The 13369-nt window shown below is 32.7% G+C and overlaps 1 protein-coding gene across 6 annotated transcripts in view; it reads left to right on the plus strand.

Annotated features, from left to right (window-relative positions):
* The window catches only part of JMJD1C (jumonji domain containing 1C), a 256582-nt gene that overhangs the window by 157749 nt on the left and 85464 nt on the right, over window positions 1-13369 (plus strand). For 3 of the 6 annotated variants that reach the window (XM_045842044.1, XM_045842043.1, XM_045842045.1), the window contains exon 3: window positions 7743-7856. In XM_045842044.1, the coding sequence (XP_045698000.1) occupies window positions 7743-7856 (114 nt within the window). Of the gene's footprint in view, window positions 1-3371; window positions 3948-7742; window positions 7857-13369 lie in introns of those variants that run through there. The other 3 variants (XM_045842046.1, XM_045842048.1, XM_045842047.1) reach the window with 2 other exon arrangements.

The following is a 13369-nucleotide window of genomic DNA, read 5'->3' on the forward strand; positions in this document are numbered from 1 at the left end:
AAGTCTGTAAAGTGTGCCACGGTAGGAATTTGGTTGTCTTTTTCACAGTGGTGTCCTCAGGGTCAAGAATATTGCTTTACCACATAAAAGACATCCCATACATATTGGTGGAATGAATGTGCTTCATGCTTTAGGGAGGAAGAGAGTTTTAAAAGTCAGTAAAATTAGATTTATGTCATGTGGAAACCTTTCTAAAACTTACAGTCTATAGAAGATAAGAAACTGTGCTACACAGCCTTGGCAGTACCTGGAATATCTTCTTGGATTCATTAATGTGAAGAAGTTATTCCTGTGGATATTACCATAATTCAGGAGACATGTTTCATTACATATTTTCATAGATTTCCAGTACAGTAGGGCATATTGAAAAATATTTTCTTGAATCTAGTTAGCTTTCCTATGAGACAATATCAAATTGAATCCTTTTAACTACTATTGTTCATTTTCTTTCCTACCCTTACATCTAAAAAAATATTTACAGTTGCCCTGAGTAGAGTGGCTCAGTTGGTTGTGAGTCATCCTGAAAACTGAAAGGTCGAAGATTTAATTCCTGGTCAGGGCACATGCTTACCTTTCGGGTTCATCTCCCCATTTGGGGCATATACAAGGGGCAGCAGATCAATATTTCTCTCACATCCATATTTCTCCCTCCTTTTCCCTCTGTCGAATGAATGAACAAATGAATATTCACAATGCTAGGCCACTGACATTAGAGGTTTATGATTTTTGGTAAAGTCTATATGTTTAGAAAAATCCACTTGTTTGTTTAGGCTTCTATATCTATAAAGATGAGGAATTTATTTCTTTTATGGTCCCTGATAAGTAAAGCCAAAATGCTCATTTATTTTAACTCTTCATTGCACTTACAAGGTTCTTACATTATTGAAAGAAACATTTTCTTCAGATAGTCATACAATGTTGCCTTCCTTTTAGACTCTGTTTACTTTCTCACCTCTGTTGATTTATTCAGCTTGTAACCTAGAAACCAGCTAAAAAGGAAGGAAGTCAGAGATGTGTATTTCTGGGCAGTAACTAGAGTAGTTTCCTCTTCCTCTAGCCTGGTTTAGCTGCCAGAAAAGACCTTCTGTTCCCCCTCCCCCAACTAAAGAAGAAAAAAGGAAAGAAAAGAAAAATTAACAACAGCTCTTCAACTTTCTTCCTTAATCCATTATGGAAGGTACTTGTAAGCCATAAAGACAACTAGTTTAAAGGACTGAAATGTTGCTTTCCTCAAATTGGGGCTTTTTATTGTTTGAAAGGTGTTATCTGTCACAGTTAATGAATTGTGAGAACAGTAGATAATTAAGAGACTTGATGTAAAAGCTGAGCAACGTAATGCTTACTACCAAGTGGGTTCTCTATATTGTTAGTTAACTATTTTTGTGTTAGAAATTTACCAGAGTACAAGGACAGACTCACAATTACGTGTTCATAACCGACTCACAATTATGTGTTTATAAAATGTCAAATTAAACAAATATTAAAATGATATTTGTGATTTTCAAGTAGTTGCACCTCTGTACACACTCGTTTGCATTAAGAATTGACTGTTACTCCTTTATAATAGTGGAGAAGCATCTCATTTTAATCCAGCCCTAATGTAGTATGAAATTAAAATAACTTTTTTCTGTATTGATATTTATTTTAATCTTATAAAAATTATTACATTCTTTGTCATTAGGAATATATAAATATTATGGTAGTTATTGTGGTTAACTGTAGCTCTATGTCCTATTTGGTTCTGTAGGGAACTGATAGTACTTGAGGAAACAAGACAGCTATTTTTAAATTTATATAATATATAACCAAACCTGAATTTATGTGAGATTGTAAGATGAATCCTAAGAAACCTTGAACTCACTTCTAATATACAATAAATGGTAGAAATGTTGTATAATGTATTTAAAATTTGATAGTTTATAACATAATAACCTGCATCACTTTATGTTGTTTTGTTGTTTGGGGCTCAGAATAAGACTACCATATTTATCCGATTGTTGTTGTTTTGGTAACTTATATGACATTGCAAATTCTTTTATTTCAGTATATATTTTATAGCCATGTCTTAAGTGATTTAATTATGAATGGCTCCTTTGGTTGTTGTGTATGATTTAGTATTTACTTGACTCATTATTTTAAAAAAATACTTTGTTCTGAAATCTTATATCTTAGAATACAGAATCAGAGTAGAAATACACCATCAGAATTCTAGAGCTATATATTACTGATATTCTTAGAATAATCATTACCCATATCTTTCATTTGTATAACAAAAAAAGGATTGATCTAGATTTTTATAAGTCCAAGTTCAATATATGAGTATACTAAATGGAAAATACCTTCTTTTCAGTAGTTAACATGATGATGTTTTTCTTTAAAATGAAACTGACAGGGCTGGTAGCTGGAAGTTTTGCTCTTAACATGACTTGATGAATTGGTTGCCTGTGTGGTGTAAAAAAAATCAATGCAAATTTTTAAAGTTACTGAAATTGAGATACCTACATTGGGCCAAATTTATGAACCCATTCACATACATTATTTAAAAATAAATGTTTTTTTGCACTTGCAAATATCTGACTTTTTTCATATTTAGTGTATGACACATACAGCAAGCATCTTATTTTAGATTAATCATATTTCTTGTGCTCAGTAGCCACGTGTGGCTAGTGGCTACCATACTGGGCAATATAACTCCAGTTTAGAAAGAAGTTAAGAGCACATTTTAGATGAACCATCAGAAATATATATTTTATGCTTTCAAATTGTAGGCTTTTATAACTGCAAGTTACATTGAATTGTTTTTAAAAAGAATGAAAATGTTTCAGTATCTTTTTAAATCTGCCAAAATTATTATCAATTTGTTTTTCTTTTTAGTAAAGTGCCTCTGAGATGGTTGGTTTTACCATTTGATTTCACTTAGACTGTTGCTCCCAAAAATGACTTTTTTCCTGAAGTAGTTTATATCAGTATATTTTTAAGGAGACATGATTATACTAAAAATAAATCCTTTACTTGAAAACACTGAAAGTATTTTTTATGATTTAAAGTTATGTTTCATTTTTGCCAACTTGAGAGATATTTATATAGAACTTGTTTTTCTGCACTTTCTCACCTTGTTAATTAAATCTGGAAAGCAAAAACTTTATATTTGCATTTGCTTTATTAAGGAGACAGTAAACTTGAGCTTTCAGTCTAGCCACTAGTCTGTCTTTGTCTGTTGTTAAAATTATGAGCCAGTCTCTATGGCCGCAGCCAAATGAGTAATCACCAGTAATGTGACTCGTGCTGGAAGTGACTCCATCAGCACCTGTGACGGGGATTAGTTACAGTTTACAGAGCACCGCCTCTTCCCTTCTCTCAGTGTGCCCTAAGCCAAGTAGTCGTTCTCATTTGGGTGTCTGCGCTGTTGGAAGCTACTGCAGTTTGTTTCCACGCAGAGTACAGTGGGAAAGGCTTTCTCTAGCTGATGGATGGCTGTTCTCTCTATTTGGAGTATCTTACTGGTTATGTAAGCGACCTCAAGAGAAATTATCCTGACCCAGATCGGAGGATGCAGTAGTGCTTCAGCTGCAGGATTTCTTGGTCTTTAACACCACACTGCTGATGACAAAGAGCGAGTTGTAATCCTCATCACTGCCAGGGTTGAGCCAGAGCAGACAGAAAATCGTCATTTGCTCGTCGGAGACTTGTTAGGTTACAGCCTCTGCTCCGTTTTGTGGTCTTGGCTTTTCTTCCTATACAATGACGACGCTGCAAGTGATCTCAGAAATGCTTGGTTTGAGAGCCATTTGCCTGTGATTTTTAAAGACTTAAATAGTATTTAGGATAGATTAAAAATACTGCTCAAGAACAAAATGGAAATGTCAGCTCTACTTCTTGACCTTTAAAGCCGGGTCGTGGATTTCTGAGATTTAAAGATACTTTAAAATTCTCAAGAACAAAGTACGGTTTGTATTTTTCTGCTTCCTTTTTCTTTTGTCTTAATTTACATTTGGTTTTGCTTCTCAGTCTTAGGAATTAAGGTCACTGCCTTTTATAGATCTGGTCTTACTGTTCTTAGTTTTAAGAATTTTCAACTATCCCATTTGTTGAAGAAAGAGGTTTATTGTATGGGTAATTTCATAACACTGTAAAAAGATTATTTTAAGAACTGAAGTGTAATTATTTACAGAAAAATATTTCCGAATACAGTGTTTTAAGTAAGTGGGGGGGTGTTTTCTAAGGGTTTTTGTGTGTGCTGTGTTCTCACCCCCACCCCCAACTTGTTTGCTAACAGTATCGTGTTTTTCAATAGACCTGCTTGGGTGGGAATTTGGACTTTGTTCTTTCAAGTCACTCCAGTTCCGCTTTTTTTTTTTGACTTCTAAAATGTTACTTAGATTGTTTTCTGCTTCAGTATTTTCCTTTAGTAAGATTTATACCAGATTTTTGTAGTTAATGAGCTCATGTTTTTTACTTGGAAAATAAATTGTTAAATGTTAACCGAAGATTGTTAGAAACTCAGACTGCAGACATAAACTCCATGATTTTCCAGTTAAATGTTAAGTGGTGAGCTTTAACATGGTTTGTTTGAGCAGCTGAGTTATGATGGAGAGCTGTAGCTGATTTATTTTAAAAATGTTTTTTTGAGGAGGGCTCATCTGTTTGCCTCTTCCTCATGTTAATGGAATGTGGTGTAGCATGGAGCCCCAAACAGGATACAGTTGTTCTAAGCATTCTTCCTATAGCGTGGTAGGCCCTACCAAAAATGCAGGCTCTCAACTAAGTTATTTATTTTGGCCGTAGACTATTTTTAAAATATGGTTAACACCGACAGAGGACCTTAAAAGAACTCTTTAATTCACTGATATAATTGAAAAAGTATTATTTCAACCATGAATATTATTAAATAATTATTAATTTAATCATTTCCATTTGGGTTTTCAAAGGCTTTAATCAGTTGGAAATACAGGGGTTTAGGTTTTTGGTTTTGTTTTTTTTTTTATTAAGGTCATATTCTACTGTGACTTTCATCAGATGGTAACTCATTGCTTCCCCTTGGGCTATGGAAGTTCCTCATAGAAGATATATCTGTACAGTCTTCAGTTACTTAGTTATGCATGAGTTCTAGTTTCTTTACATTCCAGTCACCTATACCATTGAAATATTTAGTACAGACTCATGAAAGCTGTAGGATGCATTTGCTTTTAAACAGTTGTTTCATTTTTAAGCTAGTAATGTTTTTAGAATGTTTGAAAAATTGCAATTTTTTTCATGAAGTAGGAACCAGTCATACAATTTCATGGTTTCTCATTTAATCTGTTTTGAAATATATCTTTAACAAGTACTATAAAAATATTGAATGACCTTGGTGGGAACATATTTGTAGTTCAAATATAATTGCACATTTAAAATGTGCAAGTTGTGGCCTTATTTTCTATTCTAAAGTAGAATAAAAGCATGGCATACTTTTGACCTCCATTAGCTACATGATTGTTAAGTATTCTTGTATCGTTAATAGAACATTATAAAACTGGTCTTTTAACCTTTCTGGTAACTGTATTCTCCCTTATAATGAGAAATTTGTTTTAATTTTGGCCTAGAAACTAAACTTTATTTTTTTGTAACTCAGTGATTTAAATTATAAGTTGGCCTGTTCAAAATTCTTGACCTACCTTAAAAAGCAGAGTTCTGAGAGATTCTCTATACAAGAATGTTTTTCATACTATAAAATGACTAGGTCTCATAGGAAATGCAAAACACCTGTATTATTTGCGTAAGAGTCACTCAGAAGGAGAAGTTTACTTTTTTTTTTAAATGCTTCTTAATTGAATTGTATCTTTTAGTCATTTAGATAATACCTTTTGTGGGCCTTTTTGTTAACCTTCATGAGTTGACCTGACATGGTACTATTTGGAAAGAAATAGAGCATTTGATAAAGTTCAAAGATTAAAAGTTCTGCAGAAGAGATTCCAGTGTCTTCTAGTTGACTAAAAACTAAACACAAAATACGAAAAGAAAATGTTACTTATTTCATGTCAGTGTCACAAAGTGGTAGACATTTTAGAGTCTAAATAAAATAAGAGCTCTTGGGTTACTTAAAAACTGGAGTCACTTCTTAGGAAAAATTATGAATAGGACTTAATGAAATGATAATTTTAGGAATTTAGCCTTGGTAAATGAAAATGTTACATGGCAACAGTACTAACAACATAATGGGGGACTACCTGTTTTGAAAGTGGAATTTCTAACCTAAATAAGACTTTTGATGCATGTGTAGCACAATTAACTTAAAAGGTTAGCACCAGGACAGGAGAAGGAGGACCTTAGTATGATTCGATTTTTTTAATCATAAATACTGAATATTTAAGTGGAAATGTAAGAATTATTTCATGTTTTAATTTAGGAAAGAGGATATGACTTATAAGTTGACAGTGTGGATAGTGTAGAAGTAAGACATGCTTTTACATGCATATTCTTTTGGTTTTAGTGTGCATGTTTGTTAGGCTCCTCAATGAATCGAAAGCTTTTTAAAGGAATTTCATAAATATAGAAATTAACTCCTTAAAAGCCACTCCAAACTAACGATCTTAAAAAGTTTTTCCTCAGAGTATTTATTTCCAATTAGCAAGACGTTAGATTTAAGACATAGTAAGAGAAGGGGAAACAACGGCTTTTGGATCTCCTGGGGACTTTTACTGTCTGTGCTTTGGTCACATAAGTTAACCTTGTAGCAAGAATTTCTTCATTTCATACACATAATTAAAAAACTGAGTTGGTTAATTCCATTTTTTTTAAACTTAAGATTCCTTTTATAGTAAAGGAACTGTTTTAAGATGGTGGAATTTTGTTTTAATTTTTAGTTTTAGAACAGTGTCAGGAATATAAGAAAGACACTTGGTTTCTATACAGGCTGCTTCCATTTCGAAAGTGAGGGTGATAGTCATTTAACAAAATGCATGCATAATACCTTTATTTCCTTCCTCTTCGTCTCCAGCCTTTCTCACTCCCTCCCCCACCTCAAGGTATGGTGAAACCCTTTATGTAAAAGATGAGTCTTTAAAATAATCAAATGAACAAGGATTCTGACCCCCCCTCCCCCACCCTCTCTTTTTTAAGTAGTGGAGATCTGGAAAGACTTTACTGAAAGACGGGTTTTGTGTAATACTACTTACATCCCTCTTCTTTTCCTGCTCCCCTCCCCCATGCGGCTCTTACTGAAGCTGCTGGATTTTTATTTGTGCTTTGGGTAGAGACAGGGGCGGGGGTGGGTGTTACATGGGGCGGAGTTAAAAGACCAGATGCGCCCTGATCATTGAAAAATCCTTGATACGAGTGAGCCAAGAAACAAATTACACATGTTAAATTTTAACTACTCTAGTACTTAAAAAAAACTTAAAGAGTTGGGGTAAATATGTTCTACCCAGTTTACTTTTTCAGAAGCAATATCTCCTTTAATCTTAGCAGACATTTTTATACACATGTATATTTAATTATAACTTTTAAAAAATAAACTGGGGCTTAATATATTAGAATTTTTCCATCCTCTTTTGTAAGTCTACTTTACTCCTTTTAATAAATACAAATTCTATTGTATGGATAAAAGCATTGCTTGATTATAATATGAAAACTACTATTAATTGGTACCCTAAAACCATTATAATAATGGCAGTAATACATTGTATTTATATATACCCTTCATGTTTTTAGAGTAAAACCCAGAAAGTATAAATAACCATTAGAATTTTTTTTTCTCTCACCAGATTTTCAAACCCTTGATTGAAAAAAGTATACCCAGTTCTATCACTGCGGTAGAATTCCTTGTAGATAAACAACTGGATTTTTTAACTGAAGATAGTGCCTTTCAGCCCTACCAGGTAAGAAATTTTAGGTTCCTTTTTAAAATTAATTATTCATTAACCTTCACTAATATTCAGATACTCCTTTAAATGCTCAGTTCCAGCTAACATGGAGGCATGCAGGGAATGCAGTTCAGTGCATTGAATAAATTTTCATTATAGGATAAATGATTCATTTATTCAATCACCCAATATACACTGGGAATTTATTATGAGCCATGCAGCATTCTGTCAGTGGGAATACACAAATGAGCAAAAATAAAGTCCCTGCCATTTAAATAACATTCATTGTTAGAAAATAACTGGTTAGATATTAGTATAAATTATCTTTGTCTCCAGCTCTAAAAGTTAAGAATTGGGTGAATTAATGTAATTAAGTGAAATTAGTGATTATTATGTGCATACATATCAGTAGTTCATTTTCTTTTTAAATGGGCATATTCACTTAGATTGTCATTAATTGAATAGTTCAGATTCTAAATTTTAGGTCCTAATTGTTGCAATTAAAATACAAATGCATTTAATTGGAAAAGTGTTTTCTAGTGGGCTTTTAGATTTAAATCATGTGAAGAAATGCATTGAAAGTTGTCAGCTAAATGTTTTAAAAAAAATTTCTAGTGAAGTTCTATCAGTTAATTTTTTAAGAGTAAAGGTAAAATTTTCAAAGAAGTTTATTTTTGTATATGGATTTTAGAATAAATTAAATCTATATATTTTATAGGTTTCTTTTGTATGTTTAAAATAATATAGTAATTGCATTGAAGGAAAGGATAAGTGAACTAGTTTGACTTTTTCTTAAATGGAGCTGAAAGTCAGTTCTATTTTATTTCAGAATAGTTGCTATATTTCAATAATAAAATACAGAGGTTTCATTTCTATGGGAAGAACGTGCGCTGGAGTTAATGAGCAGTGATTTATTGTGTGTAGGGCTATAATACTTAGGGAATTAATTAATTGTCTTTTCTATTAGATCTAGCAAAATGAGATAGTCTTCTCAGTTAAATGTTACTTCCTATTTTAATGTCTATATACATGTGCTTTGGTCTTTTCACATTATTTTTCTTATTTCATTAAATGGCTTCATTTTTGTCCTGTTAGCTATTGCTCTTTCCATATAGCCAAAAATTCATAGCAACTCCCAATTTAATAGTGGGGGTGTTACAGCCTTTTCCTTGGGTTTTGTTTTGTTTCTAGTTGTAAATGCTGTTTAGCTTACTATATACCTTAACTATAATTTATTTCTTTTAGTGGCAATCAGACTAGGCAAGTCCATAAAAAGCACTCTGGAAGTATCAGCTTGGATTTGATTTTGAGAAGTGAAATCATTATGTAGAAATTACTTTAAAAATAAGCCCTTTTGCTAGGTTGCCTAATACTATACAACATGTTTATTAAAAATTGTAATAAATGAAAGAATATTAACATTTCATAGGTTTGTGGGGTTTTTAAATATTTTTAAACTGTTTTAGCTTCTGATAATGTTATCATTTTATTAAAAATAAAGGCACAAGAGCTACTCTTATTTGTTTGGGTGAATTGTATGATTATCTTTGTTGGTTAGCTGCTTACATTGCTCTGTAAGTATAGGTAAATATGACCCAAAAGGGATGCTATATTTTCTAGAGGTGATTCACTTGACATTTTAACCATTTGTGTTTCAGAAATTATGTGACTTTGCAGTTCTTAGAAATTGGAAAGGATAAGAGCACTTGATTTAGGATCCAACATATCTTTAGAATTTCGTGTCAGTTTTAGGAGTAATAGTTTACAATAGAGCTTTTTGTGTATGTTTTAATTTTTATATTTAGTGTTTTTAATCAGATTAAAAATCTATGTACATAATAGACTTCCTGCTATAATGTTTTGAATGAAAATTTACTCCAGAGGCCTAAGATGGTTCAGTCTCGTTTTTCAAAAATATTTAGTTAAATGAATTTGTTAAATATGGACACATTCTAGGTAAAGGAAACAATTTTAGAGTTAATATAGTTAAAGTCTCTTTATCCCAGAATGCTTTTCTCTAACCAGTTGTCCAAACAGTACATTAAATTCCTTGGCATCTTAAACATGGCAGCTGTTACTGGCATAGATTTTGTAAATAGTGTTTCAATGTATCTTAACCTTAGGGTAATCCCATGTAAATCAGAAGGGTTTGGAGAAAATTGAACGAGTTTTATAAATGGTCTCCCTGTTTTCCTCCTTTAAACTTCATGAGACAGTTTCTTTTGAATATGGATATTAATTGTCCATTATAGATTTATTAAGTGTGATGAGGAAAAGTCTTCTTTGGGAATCGCCTTTGTGAATACAGTGATGAGCGCACATAAGTATTGGTTTAAAAATTCCCACAAATGATGCTTTGCTGTGCATCTAATGTAATGTTTTTGTAGTGGGAATTTCCATCTGTCATCTTCCTGCTTGAGTTCTCAGCATTTTATCCTGTAAAAGTGTGCTCACTTTAGTTTATAGTTGCACAGTTCTGTTTTTTTAATATATCAGAATGATAATATCCTCTAAAGTAATGATTCGGAAACAGATAACTTGGAATTAACAGATATTTTCACTTTTAGATCACTGATTTGAATCCTACACATACATCTCTGAATGATTTCAATGCATTGAATATCAGATGGCATGTATTAAGTTTGTTGATTTAGCCAGTTTTTTAGGTGATGTGTAGTTGGGGAATTGGTGATGCAGCCATCATAGATTGTAGTTTTCAGTAATTTGGAAAGAAAGTTGAGTGAACAGAAAAACCAAACCACCATCTTACAGACAATAAAATAAATGCATATTAGCAACTGAAGCAGCATATCATAGCATTTTTACTTCTATTTTTTTCATTCCTCTGTACATAAATTAGTTTCTGCTTCCACCTTTAGATTTTCTGATATTGCCCAGCTACAGTTGACTTTCTTTGAAGTAAAGGGGTAAGGGAAAAGAGAGAGGAAGTAAGAGAACTCCACAGATTCTACTGTCTTTTATCTAGCTGGGAAGAGAGAAGAAAAAACTAATAATTGGTTTTTAAAGATGCATTTTATAGTTTGGGGCTTGTTTGAGTTATGGTTTCTTTAGTATTGTTGCTTTATTTTGGAGGGTGATGACAAATTTTTAAAAATATTTTCATTTTGATCAAATTCATATAAGAAACCATTTCATAATGAACTTTTGGCATGATTTTGAAATCATTTTGGCGACTGGCCATGCACACCTACAGTTTTCAGGTTGGTTGCTTCATAGAGGATATAGAAATTGTATATGACTGATAACCAATTATTTTGAGTTAGTCTGCTTTGTTAGTCAACTATTTCCCAGGGATCACAATCTGCTTTGCTTTTAAAAGATTTTATTTATTTATTCTTAGAGAGAGGGGAAGGGAGGGAGAAAAAGGAGAGAAACATTGATGTGTGAGAGAACATTGATTGGTTGCCTCTTGCACACGCCCCAACCAGGACCTGGCTGCAACTTGGACATGTGCCCTCACCAGGAATCAAACCAGCGACCTTATGCTTTGTGGGACATGCCCAAGTAACTGAGCCACACTGGTTAGGGCCTCTTTATTGTTAAAGGTAACAGAGGCATAGTACAAAGGGCACTAGTTTAAAACCACTAGAGATTTGAAGCAGAGTGTGCCTATTTAAAATTATACTTTATCTTATTATTTTAAAAATTCATTGTAGTGAGACATTTTCACTAGAATAAGGTGGAATTATCTAAGACCTGAAGGAATGATCCTGTCTGAAGTTCTGTGTTATAATTAGCTGATAGTTATAGTTTGTAGATAAGACAGACTATTAATACTATAGAGTATCATTATAGAATATAGGAATTGAACTACCTTACTAAACATTAGATACATTGTTATCATACTGTGAATTACTGATTGAAGGAAAAAGAATGGGTGGAGCAAATCTTAGTATTTTCTTACTGCCTGTACTAAATATTGCCTGAAGAGTTGAACAGAGAAGAGTCTTACGTTATTTAGTTAATTCATGTATCTGGATTCTTATCAGATCTGCATATCTCATCATCCTGTAGTCTTTCAGTGAGAAAGTTCATTTCCCAGTTAGAATTCATTTTGATCCACAATGTTTCCCTCATTGATTATATAAACTCATTGGCTGTGATTTCAGAATATTCCTAAGATAGTTGTTGCTCAGCACATCTGGTTGACTAAAAATAGTTCAGTTGATTGCTTAGGATAAGTTACCAGTAGTTTATGGAGTGGAGTATAGCAGAGATAATGTATTTTTTTCCTTTTAAATTTTTATTATTGTCCTGTGGAGTTTGGAATTCCTTTACAACAAAGGTGAGATAATGTGAGATGGAATATAGCCCTCAATCAGCCTAGATAAACAGTTAACTGGTTGTTTGTTATTAGCCAAATGTGTTTTGAATTAAATTAAATATTTGATATAGGTGAGCCACTGACAAAAGTTTAAAAATCTTGTTGGTAGTAATTTGTCTTAAAAGCACGTTTATTCCCTAGGGTACTAAGATGATACTGCTAATAGTTTACAGAAGGAAACAAACAGAACTTTGTGCTGGCATTATTTTGATGGGTAGAAAAAAGACTTTCTTTTCTCTCACTTCAGTTTGTAGTAACATATATCAGTTCAGAGCATTTTAAAACTATAAAATTCCTGTTGAGGAAATGGAAATTTGACCTGGTCCAGGATTTATTGTGTAGTTATGTAAACGTTTCTGTCCCAGAATTCCTCTGATTTGTTTTCCTTTCCTTCTGGTATCAGATCGCTACTCTCATTAATTTTACTAAAAATAAAATAGACTTCCAGAAACTACCCAGCAAATTTGCTGGTTTTTTTTTTTTTAATATAAAAATTAGTTTTCTTGTTTTTGCAATGATGGTTAAATTTGATATTAAGAGAGATGCATGGTAGGAATTTATAAGAAACACTGGAAGTACATCTTTTAGTAGGACAGGAGCGTGGAACACACCTGTACCCCCATATGGCCGTAAATGAGAGCATCTGCAATGTAGCTGTGATAAGAGTAACACCCACAGCAGAGAAGACAGAGTTAGAGCTCTTGGTGTTCCACTGTTGACTCACTTGATTCTCCCCTAAAAAAGGAAGCTTTTAAATGGAAATTTTATGCTTAGGCTCTCCTTCCCTTAGACTTACCTTTAAAATGTTTTAATGTCTGACCTTGGAAACATCCCAACTGACTATTCATTTAACAGTTATTTAAATTCTGTGGTTTTCCCATTCACAACATCCTGCTAGTTGCTTAATGGTTTTTAAAAGTTGATGTCTTTTTTTAAGGAGTTTATTATAATTCATGACAAGAACTTGTATAAAAATAATTTCCTTGAATATTTTGATATAAGTAGTCATGAAATACACAGTGGAGGCTTCAAGAATACAAAGAAAGAAGTTGGTAGAGGTTGAAGTGGTTAAAGAAATCTGATGAACAAGGTAAAATTTGAATGGAAATGGAAGTGAAAGATGGGGAAGCTAAGGCAGACATTTGACAGGAGAGACAACATGATCAGTGATGAGTGATCAGCA

The sequence above is a fragment of the Phyllostomus hastatus genome, unplaced genomic scaffold (assembly GCF_019186645.2).
Source record: "Phyllostomus hastatus isolate PE091 unplaced genomic scaffold, TTU_PhHast_1.1 phas_contig_38, whole genome shotgun sequence".
NCBI lineage: Eukaryota > Metazoa > Chordata > Mammalia > Chiroptera > Phyllostomidae > Phyllostomus > Phyllostomus hastatus.